Source organism: Leptinotarsa decemlineata, unplaced genomic scaffold (genome assembly GCF_025532065.1).
Source record: "Leptinotarsa decemlineata unplaced genomic scaffold, Ldec_3_MD MMD2_tig00026361_RagTag_RagTag, whole genome shotgun sequence".
In the NCBI taxonomy this organism is placed as follows: domain Eukaryota; kingdom Metazoa; phylum Arthropoda; class Insecta; order Coleoptera; family Chrysomelidae; genus Leptinotarsa; species Leptinotarsa decemlineata.
Window position 1 is genome coordinate 3,941,879 of NW_027412704.1, and position 17,179 is coordinate 3,959,057.

Below are 17,179 nucleotides of genomic sequence, written 5' to 3' on the forward strand. Positions count from 1 at the left end.
ATTACCGGAAGATGGCGCTGCTAAATTCAGGGATAGAAGAAGTTCTTTCTCTTATTGAAAAAACTACCAGTTGTATCGGTTTCGATACAGAATCATCATTCGCTTTGAGAATCAGTACATGAATCAGTATCACACATTCCTATGTGCACTACAAATAAATATCAATTTGTTGAATAATATCAATGGAAAATCCTGACACCATTTTGTGTGGACATAAGGAGTGGAAGCTGTTGAATACATCTTGTGGTTCTTTCGTGTAATACATTGTAGCTTCGAAAATTGTAGCTTAAAATACAACAGTTCCAAAAATACACTTTTTTTTTAGTTGCACTTTTGAATGGATATCAGGTGAATGGGAACCATGCAGCACAACTTGTGGTACCCTCGGAATGCAGCACAGAGAGATATACTGTGTCCCGAAATCAATTGTCACCACAGTACTGCTCCAATTCAATGGGACCGTTACTAATCCGTGGAGATACATGGTAAATCCTAACAGATGTTCCCGATCAAAACCATCTACAGTGAGACCTTGTAACAGAAAGCCTTGTTTCTCCTACTGGACATTTGGCGAATGGTCACAGGTGATTTAGCTAATAAAATTCATCTAAAAATGTAATCATCGATCATTCTTCTCTAAACCAAAAAGTGTTTTTAAATATTGATTCAGTTAACTGTAGTTGAAATATTTGCTTCTGTTTAGACTGAGATGATCATTGAAACTGGATAATATATAATGTATCACGCATTTCACGACATGCAATCATTTTCGCAGTGTTCTACATCTTGTGGTAACGGAATCCAGACGAGATCCTCGCACTGTCCGCCTCCTGAAGACGAAACCTTCTTCACCTGCGGTCCAACGCCCCCTCCACAAAAGCGTTCCTGCTTTGGAAACTACACGAGAAGCTCCAACCTGCTTTGCAGAGGGAGAAGAAGAAAGAAGTGCCACAAAGACGAGTCGGAGTACTGCGCTTTCGATCTCCTTCACAGATTCTGCAAAGTGGGAGGGTTCAGGAGAGTCTGTTGTAAATCCTGCAATAGTATTGTGGTTTCAGAAAATGATTCTGTCAGTAACTCTTTCGCATTATAATATATCTATTTGACTTAATTAAAATTTTACAAGAAAAATACTTATACATTGCTTCTTATTTTTCATCTCATTTTTCAAAAAACTTTGGTCATAGACTAAAGTTTTTTAACAGATTCAGTTTTGACAATCCATTACAGTTATTAAAGATGCATAAAAACCCTGGTGTTTTTTCGATTCGCTTTCGTTTTGTCAAAATGTACTGTGCTTTCTCTACCTCTAATACTGTATGGTCATTGTTCTCTTCTCAGGCGCATTCGACCAGATTATGTGCTTTATTAGTACTATTCTGTGTCTAAAAGCTCTCGCCGCGATGAAAGGGATTGCACCTGAACGGAAGCAAAAGCCAGTATAAGAGAGAGAGAGAGAGAGGAAGAGAGAGAGAGAGGGTTTGGTTCAACTTTTTGTGTGTTGATAGATGGTATAAGAATCGAATTTGATAACATCGATGGCGTCTAGTACGAAAAAGTAAAAAGAATCAATCAATCAATTCCAGCGTAAGTCATGTCACATGTGCAATTTCAAATTGTAATATTGAATTTAGGTATATTTCTCATAATTCCATTCCAATTCCCCATCATTCATTTTATTATCGTTTTTCTTCAACAGTAGGAGCACCTAGTGTATCAAAATTGATTACGAATATTACTACATCATTTTGTTTCGATTTGTGTTCTGTGTACCATTTCCCAACAACGCACAAAATTAGAAATATAATAGACCGTATTAGTGAGTTCAAAAAGTGATAAAGAACTACCCACACGAAAATTCCAGACAAGTTAAGAGCAGACAACAATGATATTACATATAGACGAATAATAAGAGGCGCACTGGTAAAATGCGCCTGAATGAGGAAACAAAAGAAAAAGAAGAAGAAGAACCATATAGAGCATATTAGTTAGGTTAGGATTCACTTTTGGCGCGAGGTCCAAATTCAAAAAATGTTACATGGGGACCTTATGGAGGTTTGAATTCAATATGAAACTACACAAGTACATAATGAATGTTAGCTCTTAAACATCTTGGGCTAGATACCTTCATGATTTCTAAATGTATCAATGTCAGACCATCATTGAAATTCAATTCGGTTACCTGAGATAATTATTAAAATTATAAAAAATTAATATAAATACATAGTAATCTTAAGTAAGCTTCATATTCCAAACTAAACCCAGACAAGCTTCTATTCCAGTAGTAATAATCACTTTGTAATATGAAGTAACAATGGCAAATATTATAAAATTATCTGCAATCATTGATTATTTTCGTGACGATTTGAAATTCATACAGAGAGGTGAACAGAGTCTTTCACCTGGACATTTAGAAATGTGCAATTTTGATGCAGGATCGAAAATCATTGAGGGAAAAGTGAAAGCAAGCATGAGGGACAAGAGCTATGATATCGAGGTGAGTTTTTATTCATAACCAATAATTTATTCCAATCAAGGCAATTTAATAGAATGTAAATTTATTTTATTTATTGAGTGGGTTCGGAAGTATATTTATGGCTATGACTATTTCTTCCTTTTTGTGAATGAATGAAGCGTCTCTGAATGATATACATGACATATGTAGGTCAACAGAGACTATTTGTAAAATTTATTATTATACTTTTTTCGTAGAAGTATTGTAATTCTTATCTTCTACACATATTGTACATCAAATGATTCATTTCAATGAAAGTATTTTCTTTATTTTTATTTATTCAATTGTTCGATTTTTACTTGTATTTTATTTCACTATTATTTCATTTCAGGTTTATTTTGGTTAATATAATTGTTATTTTCAGCTATTCATTTTCAATTCTTCTTTTTTAGTTGTTTCAGGGATTCCAAATCATTTTATATAGTAGGGAGACATGTTATAATTTTACATCTCGATGGGAGTTTCGTCATGAACTCACTGTTAAGTGTTTTATGTATAAGGAGAACCCAAGTAAAAAAAATAGTTGTAATAGTTGTTGAGCTGCAATTAAATCGAGTGGCAAGATCTAAGTGGGGAAAATTCATTCTCAACTTCATGAGAGTTATTAGTATTTTAATATATTTTTGCTTATTTTTCGTTCCTTGGAATTGCAAACATATTGCAATTGCTTGTATACCTATGGTTACATCCAGGAGCAAAACAATGCACCATTTTCAGATTTTCGAAATAACATTTTTCCAGCTCAACTTTGTCGGTATTAACACGTGAATTTTAAATATCCCGCTAACTTTGGTGCCCCACCAGTAATATACCACTCTTCAATCTAAGACATGCGTTCCATGAATTTTGCAATGCATTTTTATATTGACAAATTCATAGAAAATTATCCATATGTTTCAATTATTTTGTATCAAACAGGTAAAGGAAACTCCATTTCATCTTTTTTATGTAAAATCAGTTCTAAGGAATAAGATTGAATACCTGAAAAAAGGCGACAAAGTCGAAGAATTTTTAGTCCCATAAGATTTACATGGGAAATTAAATGACAGGTTTCCGTGATGGACCTAAGTTCGAATTTCGCGCTCGAAAAATCCTAACCTAACTAATATGGTCTATTTTTTTTGGTGGTTTTGGTATTTGATATTTCATTTTCCAATATAGCGAAAAAAGTGACACATCTTGTTTTTTACAATTCTACAGTAATTTATATTCCTTCTTGGCACTTAATTATTATAAATTGTTTTCATAAGGTGAAAATGGAAATCTTAGTGAATCCAGAAGAATTAATAATGTGTCCTTACAACAAATCTCACCATATTCAAAGAAAACGAATGGCATTTCACTTGGTGAAATGCAAAAAAAATTATCCTGAATCGAGAATTGTAAACTGTGATTTCAATGTTACCCATAAAGTACCTGAAGTAGAACTCCAATATCACCATGAGAATTGCCCAAGCAGGAGAAATATAGAATTGGCAGTCTATGAAGAAGCTGGTAAGATTGATGTTTTCTGTTCAAAGCTCCGAATAAATTTTTAAGTGTAGATAAAGTCTATCATCCCCAAAATATATTGTTTTTTTCTTGTTTTGATCTCATATTTCACGATATGTGAAAATTCTTGTATAAAATAACTAAAACTCAAAATCTTTACGTGATGTTGAAGTCTAAGTCAGAATGCTTTAAACTCTCATGTATACCCATTATAATATTAGTCGCATTTTTTTTTCTTATTTGTTGACCAGTGTTATTATTAATAAAGGAATTCGTACTGTATAAATTCATCTCAGGTATAATACCCATCAAGGGTCTGACAAACTATAATCGACTTTTATATATCTACAGCTTCAACCTCTTTGAAAAATTATTTGAACTATTTCTGTCAGCATATTTTGCAAAGTAAAAAATTCACGTTTTCGCAATTTTTGCAGGTTCCAACACCAACAGGTTTCCTATCCAGAACCTCAACATAGAACCAGACGAGTCTTGGGACGATTGCAATAATACTACCTATGATGCAAAAGCAAATTGCGAGAACCGTAATGTTTTAAGGAAACTTGACGTTGCATCTGCAGGGAGCAGACGAAACTTTCGCATTTCAGAGCGTCGAAGAATCAATGAAAATTTTTCAAGTACCGAATCACGATCTGAGAACGCCCCCCGAACAGAATCACACCCTCAAAGATCTGACTCATCAAATAAGGAGACATTCTCTAATGTATCAAGGTCGAAAAGGGACGAGAGAAGTAAAAGACCAGTTGTTTTGCCCGACATACAGCAAGAGCAAGCTGCAGCAGAACAATCCGTGGAAGATAGCAATGTTGTATCTGATTTGATGGCTAAAATAAAACTAGGAGCAGGCAAAACATTCATCCAGAAAGTTGCTGAAAGAAAATAGAAGGTTTCAACATATCGTTTCTTGACAATTCTTGTTTAAATTTCATGTTTGTTTGTTTTTTTGTTATATTTCCTTCAAATCTTTTCGTACCCATAATCTACTAGTGAACTGAGAAAAAACTAGCCACCCATTTTTTTATGCAGAACCATAATTGTTGCTTGAATATGCCACCAATATTTAATTGACAACTGGAAGGAGACTCGAAGAACATAAAAATGGTAGAAGTGGTCTTTGGATGATGCATCGTTGCAAAAACAATGCTTCCAGTACTTGTTGAAAAGCTGAAATTCAAGTAATATTTGTGGATTGAATATGGTAGTTATGGTACTCGCCAATTAAGATAGATTTTGATGCCTATTCGAAAACAAATTATACCCTCTCCGGAAGATAGCTATTAGTCACACAAACTGATGTCAACAGTACATTGACTTAAGTGGGCGGAGTCTTTTAACACAGAACGATTTTACGTTCTCAGAACTCATCTTAGTTGGCACATACTAGAGCTATTCCCAAATTTGTATCTTCCTCTCTTCAAAAAAAAGTTTCAGCAATCTATTATCCAGACCCGTCCCTAATGTTGATATATAATATCAAATAGTAGATGAACAGCACATTTTGATTTTTGAAGTAGAGAAGATACAAATTTCGATATTACGTGTGATATCAGCGATGTTTTTATTCATTGGTTCTCTAGGAAATTTTGAAGAGAAAGTGCAAAACTGTACTTTCTCTTCAGAATTTTTTTCTCATCAGTAAGTAATGTTTTGATTGCTGTAAATTTCCAAAATGTGAATCTGACCTTATACAGTTTGTTAGTGCCTTTACAATTTTTTAATTTTGACTAGTTTCGACTTGCAAGAACTTAATATGTTATAGTTTCTGGTCTCAGAATAATGATTTTAAGTTTTTAATACTCTTCAATAGTTTATTGTGTTTTATCTTTCTCAAGTGACAGTTACCAATGTGGAAAAATAATACTTGAAGAAATATATTTAAAAAAAAATATTCTTGTATTTTTCATCTTTTTTATTTCTCCTTCTCATAAGTTTGAAAATTTTAGTTGAGTTATTTTGAAGAAGCTTTGTTTAGAATTGTTAAAATTCAATTTAATTGAAATAATCAATTTATTCAATCAAATAATTACAATTTAAAAAATTATTTGATAAGTTTTTAATTAATCCTGCAGGGATGGAAACATTTAATTTAAAAAGAAAAACAAAAGTTTCAAAAAGCATTAAATCTATCCTGTAGATCAGGATAAATTTAATTTAAAATCGTTTAAATTCAGTTTAGTATAAAATAATCAATTCAATCGGATAATTACAATTAAAGGGAATATTTATTCAAGTTCATGAAAGACAAAACTACTTTTAATTGATCCTGCAGGGTACATTTAATTTTAAAAGAAAGAAACCTTCCCTGGACTTCCACAAATAATTCAAAACCAAAATGAGCCAAATCGGTCCAGCCGTTCTCAAATTTTAGCGATACCCACGAACAGCAATTCATTTTCATTATTAACACGTTTTTATTAGCTTCACCTGTACGTATGTATGTTTGTTTGTCTGAATTGAATGTGAGTGTTGAAATGAAATAAAAAACGACACCATTTTTTTTATTTTTATAAATTCACAAATATTTGACAGATACACTACATAATCATTACAAAAAAACACTATGACATCAATTTTGGCAAACGCTAAGATTAAAACTCGAGGAATCCAGTAGAATATCAAAAAAAGGAAAAATACAATGAGGGGGGCCTCATCGAAAGAAGCGTTCCAATCCTCCCCTTCATAAATACATTATACAGGGTGGGCAACAAAAACATTCCATACTGCCAGAAAACGATATGTGTTTTCAATAGATTCATTTTAAATCGGGGGTTGTAATTCTACCTACCAAAGTGGAGGGTTGAAGGTTTTGCAGTGGATTTTAGATCTGAACTTTCCCCTCTAGCTAACAAACTTGACATTTTTATATTTTTGTACTTTCTCTGGTGGTTTTGCTTGCAGTACATTTTCAATGGGCCACCCTGTATTTAATATATTTCAATGCTTATATTCGGGATGGGTGGAAGAACAACTCCTTTCAGAGAGGAGTTGAACCCTGCCCTTTGGCGCCAATTTTTGTAGTTTCGATAAAGAATTTGTAATAACTGTCTACCAACAAAAACGTTTATTTTTATTATTATTATACAATTCAACTTAACTTTGGAAAGTTTAGACATTTGGATTGAAATTTTACAGAAACCCTATGAGATGAGACAAATTTTGTTGAAGAAATCTGTACTCTGCATTGGAAAATCTATAAGAATAACATACCTGAACTCATGTAAATTTTCAAAAGGCTTGGGAAATCCTTTTTGGCTGATGAATTATTTTTTTTACAAAATGGAGATCATACAAACTAACTGCTGCTTTTCCACTATGAAAAAATATGAAGACACAAGTACTCAGTGTCACGTATAGCTTAGATAAGTATTCTATACAAACCTAATGAACATTAGCAATATTTCATGCATACACAATCATCCATACACTACAAAATTCATTAAAATGAAGGTTTCATCAATTTTTTCTACCTCCTCTACGTTTCATCGATGATGTACATTGGGGACAAAACCATTTTCCTTTTGGCGGAGCAGTTATACCAACACACGGATAATGAAACCATTCCGACGGACACTGAAAAAATTAATAACTGTCAATTATGGTCATAAAATTAGTTTGATAATAAGGCCAAATGTTGCAACCTAAGCAGGTGCTAATCAACAATGGTTAGTAATATTGTTATTAATTATAAGGAGACAATGACGCAGTGTTGTTTTCGGAGGACAGAACCGGTCAAATTAGGTGATGTTTAAAATACTTTGATTATTATTATTCTCTGTATAACTCGTCATTCAATATAATTATTTTATTTTTGACTTGGTACATCTTTTGTCTGTAGATGAAGTAAAGACCAAAAACCTTACTTTTGAATGAAAAATTGCTATATTTTATTAAATTTCACATTCTCAAACAGATATCGAAATGAGATTAACAGTTCAAATTATCAATTAATCATTATTTATTTACCAGATATACAAGGTAATTGAAGGGCTACAAGCTCAAAAATCAAATGAAATCTAATATGTTACTCCAACAGAGCTCACATAAATATGAAAATACAATGTTATTATGGGCAGACCACATCAAGGAACCATTTTGTACCACCAATCTTGGTCAAATCTTTCATATTCAGTTCCATCGAACTATGGTTACAATAATTACCATTTACTTATCCAAAGACTAGCAATATACTGGATGGGATTATAAGTTCGTAGGCTAACAAACAGAGGGCGCTACTAGTATAAATATGTTTCATCTTACACTGTGAAATTGAATACCATATTGCAAAAATATATCTTGTCAAATTATTTTTTTATATAATGAATAGAAATGACTCACATCTTCATTATCGCAAGCTACCATATCGCCATACGATACTTGGTTACAAAGACAGTATCTAGGTTCGTTCGGATCGTATGTCCATTCTCCGTCGGTCACCTCAGCATTTTGATTAGATACCTCAACATTTGGTGATTCCGGAGCTGGAGTCACCACGGTTGGAGTCACAGCAGCCTGAACAACTGTGGAAACCGATGAAGACGACGTACTACTACCCGTGCTACTACTATGCCATTTCCTGGAAAGAAGAACACATTCACTGATGTTCAATGTAGCCGAGTCAGACTTACTTTTGTTTCTTTTTGTTGTTAGCATGATCCTGTTGTATGGCTTGGATGGCTGTTTGTGCTGCCCCTGCTAATTCTCTGCCAATACTGAACTCGTGTCCGTGTGAACCGGTATTTATTGCCTCGTAAGAAGCTTTCAGGCTTGCAGTTCTACGGCCCTGCTGCATCTGAAATTAAAAATAATCAAATGGTTACAGTAATTTCAAGACATTTTGATCAAATTTAAGCAGTGTCACAATAGAGTATCATAATAGTATCTTATTCAATGAGAGAGAGACGGAATTTTGTTCAGGCATGCTGTCTCTCAGAAAAACAGCATTTTTATTCTGGCAAGGCTGTCTCTCAGAGAGACAGCATTTTTGTTCTGGCAAGGCTGTCTCTCAGAGAGACAGCATTTTTGTTCTGGCAAGACCGTCTTTCAGAGAGACAGCACTTTTGTTCTGGCAAGGCCGTCTTTCAGAGAGACAGCTTTTTTGTTCTGGCAATGCTGTTTTTCAGAGAGACAGTTTTTTTTTTTCAGGTAAAGCTCTCTCAGGGAGATAGCATTTTGTTATGTTCTGGCAAAGCTCTCTCAGGAAGACAGCATTTTTGTTCTGGCAAGGCCGTCTTTCAGAGAGAGCTTTTTTGTTCTGGTAAGGCTGTTTTTCGTAGATCATTTTTTTGTTCAGGCAAAGCTCTCTCAGGGAGACAGCATTTTGTTCTGGCAAGGCTGCCTCCCAGAGATACCATTTTTGTTCTGTCAAGGCTGTTTCTCAGAGAGACAGCATTTTTGTTCTGGAAAGCTCTCTCAGAGAGTCAGCACTCTTGTTATGGCAAGGCTGTCTCTCAGAGACAGAATTTTTGTTCTGGCAAGGCCGTCTCTCAGAGACAGCCTTGCCAGACCAAATTTACGTCGCTGGTCATATAAATATTGCTCACCTGCTGAGTAGCAGCAATAGCTTGAGATGCGGCAGCAGCAATAGCTGGTCCTGCCCCTAGGCTATGGCCCAAGTTGTAACTGATAGCAGTCGTTGCAGGTGGTGTGGGTTGCGAATGAGACGAGATGGTATGTCTTGTCTCCATTATAGGAGCAGGTATAGTAGGTGGAACTGCAGCAACGACCTGCCTTTTTTCCACTAACTGCGAAGGTAGTACCACGTTACTCTCCCTCCTTTTCTCACTCCTAGGTCGTGTATACCTGAAACTACTAGTCACACTACTTCAGAATGAAAACAAAACTGAAAATCTATTTTTTGCTCACCTCTCATAGCGGTTCTCTTTCTGCTGTAGCGACGAAATACTCGGCGAGCTGTTAGGTGTGTCTAATTCTAAAGAACGTTTTTCTAATACCTCTGTTATACCTTTATTATCAGCTTCTAGTTCGCATTTGAACTTATGCAACTCTGAATCTAGTCTTCGTAAATACTTGTCGACTAAATCGTACATTTGACCAGCTAAAGTAACCTGTAAATACAAACATCATGCTAAAGAAACGCATCTTGCGATGTATATTTTTACCTTTTCGTCAGCATCTTCTAATGTTTTGTAGTACTCTTTTCGAATGGCCTGATATTCTGAATCAAGGTTCTGGGGCAAATTTTCTCCAGGGCATCTCTTGCAATCATTGAAGAAGATCTTAACCCGTTTTTCAAGTTCATCCATATTGTCTAACAAATAATATTTATGTTCATATCCACACTAGACAATTGAGAGGTATTTTATTTGTATTTATGAAAACAGGAATTTCTAAGGTGTTCGGTAAATCATATGTATTTATTTAATACAATGCTTAAAATATTCTATAGATTTTTCAATGTCTTCTATAGCTGATATCTGATTCTAGGGAGAATATAGGCATTATGAATTATAATTTGTATATAAGTATCTGAAAATCTATTCTCTTAATTGCTCCTGCTAGTAGTAAAACTTAATCTTCAATTTTATCAATAAGACTTTCAAAATTTAAAACTTTGTCAATTATTAGGCCTAACTGTTTAGCTTAATATTTTATATTTGAAAATCAGTCTTTTCAAAGTTATATTTTTTGTGAGAAATTTTTAGCTTTTGCTAAATAGAACCTTGTAAAATACCAAAAATTTAAATTACTTCATCACCATTAAAATTATCAATTACTATGTACTATTTTCGATTTTGGAACTGAATTCGAAATATTTTTTTAGTTTTTTAATTAGTTTGAGAATATACAAGACAAATACCATTTTCAATACAAGAGGATAAACAATTTTTCAATTTGGTTTTTAATTCTTTATTCAACTCAGGTTCTCGATTTTTCTGAATACTCACTATGTATGCCTAAGTCCATTTCTCTCATATCGGTAAAACGATCTCGTAATTCTTGGGGTAAATGTTCGATCACTAAAAATTAAACAAATTTCAAATTTAGCGCCTTTTTAGCATGCGTTGGGTAAGGCTAATAATTTGAAAAATACTTACTCTCCAAATAGTCTTCCAAATATAACATTTTCTTGCTGTGTTATAATTATTTGAAACAAGATAAATTGAATGATATTCAATTCTATTTATACTTGATTTTGATGTAAACACTGAAAGACCCGTAAAACAATTTTTTTAACACCATCAACAGAATTGACAGGCTTATAAACGAGATTGACATGTTTATTCTCTTCTTCACCGTGTAATGACCTGAGCTACTAGAGTTATCCAGCCAAAAGGTTATTCAACAATTTGATTTGACAATTTTTCACAAAGTTTTACACAATGATTTTTCAAATCTTTTTACGAAGGTGAGCTTCGATTGTCAGTGTCAAATTTCAGGTAAAATAAAAAAGGTGTCGAAATGTTAAAAGATATGAATTGCAATTCAAACTGTATACATTAGATTAAGATTAGTGAAGTGTAGACTGCGCCATGTTCAATAAAAAGATCTGGTATCCATTACTGAATCAGTTACATAGTCATACTTCTGTAATATCAAAAAACCATCCAATGAAATTTGTAATATTTTGTTTTTATTTATGCACTTCCTACGAATATTTCCACGTGCCATTTGGCTCACCCGTAAAATGAAAGTATTCACGTATATTGTTAACTCACTACTCTTAAAATGTGTGTGTTGAGTGGAAATAAATATATGTCTGTCTATTTGCAATAGTGTCGTCAATTAGATTATAGTAATACTTACAATCGTCTTCAAAAATAGATGCTAGTATGAATAATTACCTACACTAGAGAGTTTTGAATGTATTTCGAGAATGTTTATGAAATTTTCACCAAATTGAAAACATCGTATTGAATGTTAATCCAAAAAATTATATTCAGTCCAGTACACCACAATTAGAAATATATATCTCAGCATAAGGTTTTCCAATTTTACGTCCGTAATCCTGAATTTTGAAAAGGGTGGCATTTCCTTGAATTACTTTTCCAAACACTACATTTTTATGATCCAGTTGCTCCATCTTCGTGAAAGTTATGCAGAACTGTGAATTATTATCAGTTGGAGGCAACCTCTTCATGGAAAGAACTCCTGCACATCAGAAGGTTGTGTTATTATTTACGAAAATTCAGAAGAAAGACACATTTTGAATTTTTGTATCTTGGACAATTTCAACTTTAAATTGAAGGTTTCTTCAACTCTTTACTCATAATACCAAATTGAGACTTGTGAAAATTTGTTAATGTCGATTATCAAGTCAAGTGTCTTCGGCACTAAAAGTGACACCTTTGTCGTCAGTCGATATTAAAAATAATCGTTACCAATTTTAATTGAGCTGAAAGTGTCTCTGGAAAAAATTGTATTTTTCATTCGATGAAAAAGATTTTTGTTCGCGTGGTTGTCGAACTTTTTTTACAGGGGATCCCTCACACAAAACATCATTTTTTCTCCTAATGAAACTATACTATTTTTTCAAAAAATTAATTTTCTACGAGTATCTATATACGTTATTATCCAGTGCGAAATAACTTTTCGCGAAACATATATACACAATGGAAGTTAACTTATTGAAAAAAGAGATAATTACCGGCTTTGGTATGCTTCAGCATATGATTTTCTTCGTGAAATCTCTCGCCATAAATGGAAGCACCACCACGTCCAGTTCCTTTAGTGATGTCGCCAGTTTCTAAATACTGCCCTTTGATTATCCTATGTACCAAACAATTTTTGTATGTCAATCCTTCACCAGTACAAATCCCTACGAAATTTTGTACGGTAACGGGAACGTGGTCAAAATATAATTCTATGAATACTACTCCCAAGTATTCGCCCTTTCTCACTTGAAACTCTAAGAAACACCTAGAAGAACAATTTTTTCATAAAAAAATAACTATTATACAAATTATTTTCCTTTGGATTTTTGCCAAAAATATATTTTCGAATGACTTACAACGGTCTATCGAAGTTTCCTCTCTGCAATCCATCACTAATAGAGGGTTCGCTACGAAGTATATTATCAATATTTGGTTTGTACACAATCGTCAACGGATATTTGCAAGAATGATCCATTTCTTTTACTGTGGTTTGCCATTCCCTTCTGAATTCTTTCGTTTGGTAAAAAGAGGTCTGTTGAAGAACATTTGTCAATAAATATACTGACTTCATCTGACCTAGTCGCGATCGTCGTTATAAAATATTCGTAAGAGAACTTTTCAGTTTTAGAAGGTGTAATGAATAAAATACCACACGAGCGGAGCGAGTAACTGCGAAATTTGAAGTAGATACTACAACGAAGCGAATATGAACACAGTCATCTGAGTCAGATGACGTCACATGCCGGACGAAATTATTCCCGCAGGCGCAATTTCAACTACCCATAACTTTCTCTATTGTTCGGATATTTTGGTATTTTGTTCTCAATTTTGTTCTCTTTCATCTAAATTTTTATAATTATACTACACTGGAAAAGAAAAACTTCTCCGAAACGTTATGAAGTCAAAACTTGAAAAAATCAAGTGACTTTGATCTAGATGCCGCTCACAAGGCAATTATTAGGTATAACAGATGACCTGAAGAATCTAGAAAACTCAACATATGCGTAGAGTTGCAACAATGGAATTTTGTAATTGAACATAGCTATCGGCACAGACTAAATATTTAATCTGTGCTATTGGAGTGTAAGATGCAGATAAGCTAAAAAACAATCATGTCAGAAAGGTGATGTCATATAAAAATAATTTAAAATAATTTAATTTTTTTTCATTTCATAAATTCAATATCGGTCAAACTATTGAATATAATTTTCATAATATAGAATATGCTAGACTTATTATTTGAGAAATGGCATTACTTACTGCTGATTGGATCACCTTATATATAGCCAAATTTTCTTCAGCTATTTTCTTCATTTTCAATTCATGAAACATCCATTTATTTGTCCTTCTGTATGCCAGGGGGTTGTAAGTGTCCACCACTCCCTAAAACTTTAATTATATTTCTTACTTCAGATAATATATCATTCAAAATACTGACCCCCTTTCTGTTGATCATATTTATTTTTGCTAAGAGTTCTTTATTTTTTTTATCGATCAACATTGCTGTTTGTAGATCTTGACTTAGTTTTCTAATGTTGAGTAAATTAAAAGATTTCAGTTTTGATGGATAGCAATCTACCATTGGCCTCGCACAAAACACCTAAATTGTTGATTGGAAATTTTCATTCATTCTTGATTCAATTTTATACAAATGCTTACCCTATATCTGAAAGAGTTATATGTAGCTAAGTCAATAGTATTTGCCTCATCTGTTACAGAACCCGGAAGATAACGAAATTGTTTTTGAGGTCGGAATTGTTTCACTTTTTTGAGTTTTTTTGCACTTTTTCCCATTTTCACATATACAATTTTTTTTCACTGCTCACGAAAAGAAATGGCAAAAATTCAATGTCAAATTTGGAAATGTCCAACTTCATTTGATGTTTACTCAGAGATAGGCAAATGCATATAGAAACCCTGGAAACTTTTATGTAAATTTTGTTTTAATCAGTTTACACAACTACAATTAAGTTTTTATTAAAAATTACAATAAATAATAATCTACACATACATTTGTTTGATATGTTGAAATTCTGAAAAAATTACCTTACCTACAGAAATTAATATTTCAGAATTCTTTTCGAAAATAACCAGAAATGTTATTTTATTATTTATGTCGGTAACATAACCTTATAGGGTATGTCGGTGATACCTATTGGTGGCATATTTTAATTAGACAATAATTAGTGAAATATTCCTAGTGTTTATTATGTTCAGCAGCGCTTATTCAACTTTCAAACAGTATATAAGTTTTTTAAATAAGGATTTTCATCAAGTATCGGCCAGTTCTATTCAATTATTTAAGTTTTTGTTTGTCTTGAAAGGTGGAGTCGCCTTAACTCATGGTTGTCTTTACTGAAAACCCGGACAAGGATTAGAGTGAACTTTTTGACCCGGACTATTGCCACTGGTAAAACCTATGAACCACAGAAAGCAGTTCGAAACAATACCGTGTGATGCTAGATCTTGATTTTTCAGTTATTTATTCACAATAAATAATACTAGTACAGTTCAAACTGTACTGTAGTGATGGGTATAGAGGTTCCTGACAATAGATGCAGAAACTGCTGCGAGGCATCTGAGTCCTTTTATGCATTTGCTGTCGACATGTCCAGCGGTCTCAGCATATATCCATCGACATATAATGGGGCCCTAGAGTGACAGCCTTCTGTATTTTTCAGGCCAAGATTACTGCCAGTTAGGGTGTTCTGTGACTGCGGCTAGCCGGCATGACCTTGAGAGTAGTGAGGGTCGAGGGTGCACCCGTTTTTCTTCTTTTTTTTTGACAATATCTGCCCAAGTAGACTGTGCCGTAGCTGAAAACTTCATGATCAGCTAATGAGGGTGGAAAATGAATAGCTCCAGTAAATTCGGCATTTTCATTCCCCGCAACATTTTCAATATCCTTCATAAGGCAACAACAGTGTCGTGTCAATACCATAAAAGTGCTATAGGGGGTAATAAAACGGGTCGAAACAGTGTTTTCCAATGTTGGATCACTAATGCGTTTCTTTTGGGGATTTTTGTACGGACAAAACACAAGCACTACAGGAAAATTCTTAAGGCGCGGTGCCTGTGATTTGAACTGTCAATTATAGATAATCAGTTTAAACTGATTGTCAGTAAACTAGGATAGAAACTTTTTTGCATGTTTGAAAAACCAAGACTTTCAAGAATGTGTAGGTTATATTACTTAGTATTCAGGAAACGATGACAATTTACCAGAAAACGAAATAACTTACCAGCAGGATGGAGCACCCCACGGTTCATGTTAGGTGCATCCCACATTTCAAAATTACAGTCAGTCTTTGTTATAACTTGGTGTATCACTTGGTTCTTATTGAAAAACAAAAACAGTTTGTAAATACTTTTTATTATCATTGAAAAATTTTCCCACTTAACTAATCACTGATCACTCGGTCTTAATAATGTATAAGTAGTATCATAGAAATAAATATATAAGTAAAATAAGCAAAATATAATAAGTAAAATAAGCAAAATATAATAAGCAAATATAAGCAAAATACATTTCATATGCATTACTTGCATCTGAAATGTATTTGCTGACGTATCACATTTCGTATTTTACTTCTCAACAGTAACATTCGACAAAAAGTTTGCAGATAAAAGAGAATGTAATTTACTCTTCAGCGTTAACGAATTTACACTGAGTGATTTGAGAGAAGTTACAGCATTTTGCACAGTAAATTGTGAACGGAGTAGTTGTTGGTCTATATCATTCAGATTTTTGCGAGCTTTGTTTACAGTACTTTGGCACAAATTTTCTATATCATTGTGGAGTTGGCTATTTTGTTTCCCTGTAAAAAAAAACCACTGGATAACTGATAACTATAACTGTAGGTACTTTTCATTCACAATCAACGACTGAAGACTATAGACAAACATAATTTGCTACCCTGCTAAAAGGAAAGCACTTAGCACTGACCAAAATTGAAATCAACCCACTTAGTTTCTGATGAAATAATGAATCAGTTGGACTTTTTTCTTTACTTCTGTCTGACTGAGGTGCTTGATTAAGAGCAGAAATAGCACTGGCAACACTATCAAATTCTGAAAATAACTAATTATTTATTTAAAGCCAAAAGAAAAAAATATTCTTGCCGTTTTCGGATTCTGAATCTTCGCCAGTTATTATTGCACCTTGTACCGATTTTGTTACATCGTGGACCTAAAAATGAAAAATTAATTATCAAGGAACCCTATACAATTTTTCTGCTACCATTTTTGGATTGAAATCCTCCTCACTGTCTGTTTCGGAAGCTTCACCAGATATAATTACCGGTTTGTCCATACTTGAGAAAAAATGGAAACTCAAAATTGATTGATATACATAAATTAAAAATAATCTAAACAAAAATATTATTTTCAAAGATCGGGAATGTTATGATTAGTGACAGAGGCAAGGTTGCCAGTTGCCAGCCTCACAGCTGAATCTATTACGGAATATAATTTCGTAGTAGATTCAATAATTCGATATAGAAAGACGTAGAATGGCCACAAAATTTTTAATTATTTTCCA

At 33.4% G+C, this 17,179-nt stretch overlaps 5 protein-coding genes across 10 annotated transcripts in view; 2 read left to right on the forward strand and 3 right to left on the reverse strand.

The window, feature by feature from the left end:
- Window positions 1–1,138, forward strand: part of LOC111502885 (A disintegrin and metalloproteinase with thrombospondin motifs 2) — a 48,633-nt gene extending 47,495 nt beyond the window's left edge. The window contains 2 exon segments of the mRNA XM_023157049.2: window positions 326–584; window positions 776–1,138. Of these exon segments, the coding sequence (XP_023012817.2) occupies window positions 326–584; window positions 776–1,093 (577 nt within the window). The 3' untranslated portion in view covers window positions 1,094–1,138.
- A 2,493-nt stretch (window positions 1,139–3,631) lies between these two features.
- On the forward strand, window positions 3,632–5,917 carry LOC111502886 (gametocyte-specific factor 1 homolog). The gene is made up of 2 exons (XM_023157050.2): window positions 3,632–4,009; window positions 4,444–5,917. Exons 1-2 carry the CDS (start codon window positions 3,772–3,774, stop codon window positions 4,908–4,910), a joined length of 705 nt encoding a protein of 234 aa, XP_023012818.1. The 5' UTR covers window positions 3,632–3,771; the 3' UTR covers window positions 4,911–5,917.
- A 595-nt stretch (window positions 5,918–6,512) lies between these two features.
- Window positions 6,513–11,273, reverse strand: Ing3 (Inhibitor of growth family, member 3). Of its 3 annotated transcripts, none has more exons than XM_023157054.2 (8): window positions 11,083–11,273; window positions 10,933–11,004; window positions 10,147–10,295; window positions 9,890–10,092; window positions 9,568–9,832; window positions 8,653–8,816; window positions 8,363–8,600; window positions 6,513–7,597 (listed from the first exon to the last, which is right to left on the reverse strand). In XM_023157054.2, exons 1-8 carry the CDS (start codon window positions 11,108–11,110, stop codon window positions 7,481–7,483), a joined length of 1,236 nt encoding a protein of 411 aa, XP_023012822.2. In that variant the 5' UTR covers window positions 11,111–11,273; the 3' UTR covers window positions 6,513–7,480. The 3 variants fall into 3 exon arrangements, with proteins under 3 accessions (XP_023012822.2, XP_023012821.2, XP_023012819.2); XM_023157053.2 differs by having other exon boundaries at window positions 9,568–9,835; XM_023157051.2 differs by having other exon boundaries at window positions 9,568–9,844; window positions 11,083–11,271.
- A 625-nt stretch (window positions 11,274–11,898) lies between these two features.
- On the reverse strand, window positions 11,899–14,523 carry LOC111502888 (peptidyl-prolyl cis-trans isomerase A). 3 transcript variants are annotated; one of them, XM_023157056.2, is made up of 6 exons: window positions 14,299–14,523; window positions 14,078–14,239; window positions 13,900–14,022; window positions 12,999–13,171; window positions 12,633–12,904; window positions 11,899–12,136 (listed from the first exon to the last, which is right to left on the reverse strand). In XM_023157056.2, exons 1-6 carry the CDS (start codon window positions 14,431–14,433, stop codon window positions 11,925–11,927), a joined length of 1,077 nt encoding a protein of 358 aa, XP_023012824.1. In that variant the 5' UTR covers window positions 14,434–14,523; the 3' UTR covers window positions 11,899–11,924. The 3 variants fall into 3 exon arrangements, with proteins under 3 accessions (XP_023012824.1, XP_023012823.1, XP_074041027.1); XM_023157055.2 differs by having other exon boundaries at window positions 12,996–13,171; window positions 14,299–14,521; XM_074184926.1 differs by lacking the exon at window positions 14,299–14,523 and having other exon boundaries at window positions 12,996–13,171; window positions 13,900–14,028; window positions 14,078–14,218.
- A 1,470-nt stretch (window positions 14,524–15,993) lies between these two features.
- Blos3 (Biogenesis of lysosome-related organelles complex 1, subunit 3) lies at window positions 15,994–17,076 on the reverse strand. 2 transcript variants are annotated; one of them, XM_023157025.2, is made up of 4 exons: window positions 16,880–17,071; window positions 16,762–16,828; window positions 16,606–16,710; window positions 15,994–16,457 (listed from the first exon to the last, which is right to left on the reverse strand). In XM_023157025.2, the coding sequence occupies exons 1-4, from the start codon at window positions 16,949–16,951 to the stop codon at window positions 16,225–16,227; spliced, it is 477 nt and encodes a 158-aa protein (XP_023012793.1). In that variant the 5' UTR covers window positions 16,952–17,071; the 3' UTR covers window positions 15,994–16,224. The 2 variants fall into 2 exon arrangements, with proteins under 2 accessions (XP_023012793.1, XP_074041028.1); XM_074184927.1 differs by lacking the exon at window positions 16,606–16,710 and having other exon boundaries at window positions 16,880–17,076.
- Between the last annotated feature and the right edge of the window lie 103 nt (window positions 17,077–17,179).

What these genes read in the sequence shown, in the direction of transcription:
- Ing3 (XM_023157051.2), bottom strand. Translation starts at nt 11,110, where the DNA reads ATGTTATATTTGGAAGACTATTTGGAGA. An exon ending in AATGGACTTAGGCATACATA is followed by an intron (nt 10,296 to 10,932) that starts GTGAGTATTCAG and finishes ATTATTTGTTAG; the next exon opens with ACAATATGGATGAACTTGAA. An exon ending in TAGAAGATGCTGACGAAAAG is followed by an intron (nt 10,093 to 10,146) that starts GTAAAAATATAC and finishes TTGTATTTACAG; the next exon opens with GTTACTTTAGCTGGTCAAAT.
- LOC111502886 (XM_023157050.2), top strand. Translation starts at nt 3,772, where the DNA reads ATGGAAATCTTAGTGAATCCAGAAGAATTAATAATGTGTCCTTACAAC. An exon ending in GGCAGTCTATGAAGAAGCTG is followed by an intron (nt 4,010 to 4,443) that starts GTAAGATTGATG and finishes CAATTTTTGCAG; the next exon opens with GTTCCAACACCAACAGGTTT.
- Blos3 (XM_023157025.2), bottom strand. Translation starts at nt 16,951, where the DNA reads ATGGACAAACCGGTAATTATATCTGGTGAAGCTTCCGAAACAGACAGT. An exon ending in AGATTCAGAATCCGAAAACG is followed by an intron (nt 16,711 to 16,761) that starts GCAAGAATATTT and finishes AGTTATTTTCAG; the next exon opens with AATTTGATAGTGTTGCCAGT. An exon ending in ATTATTTCATCAGAAACTAA is followed by an intron (nt 16,458 to 16,605) that starts GTGGGTTGATTT and finishes TTTTTTTTACAG; the next exon opens with GGAAACAAAATAGCCAACTC.
- LOC111502888 (XM_023157055.2), bottom strand. Translation starts at nt 14,433, where the DNA reads ATGGGAAAAAGTGCAAAAAAACTCAAAAAAGTGAAACAATTCCGACCT. An exon ending in ATAAGGTGATCCAATCAGCA is followed by an intron (nt 13,172 to 13,899) that starts GTAAGTAATGCC and finishes GTTCTTCAACAG; the next exon opens with ACCTCTTTTTACCAAACGAA. An exon ending in GCTGAAGCATACCAAAGCCG is followed by an intron (nt 12,137 to 12,632) that starts GTAATTATCTCT and finishes TCTGATGTGCAG; the next exon opens with GAGTTCTTTCCATGAAGAGG.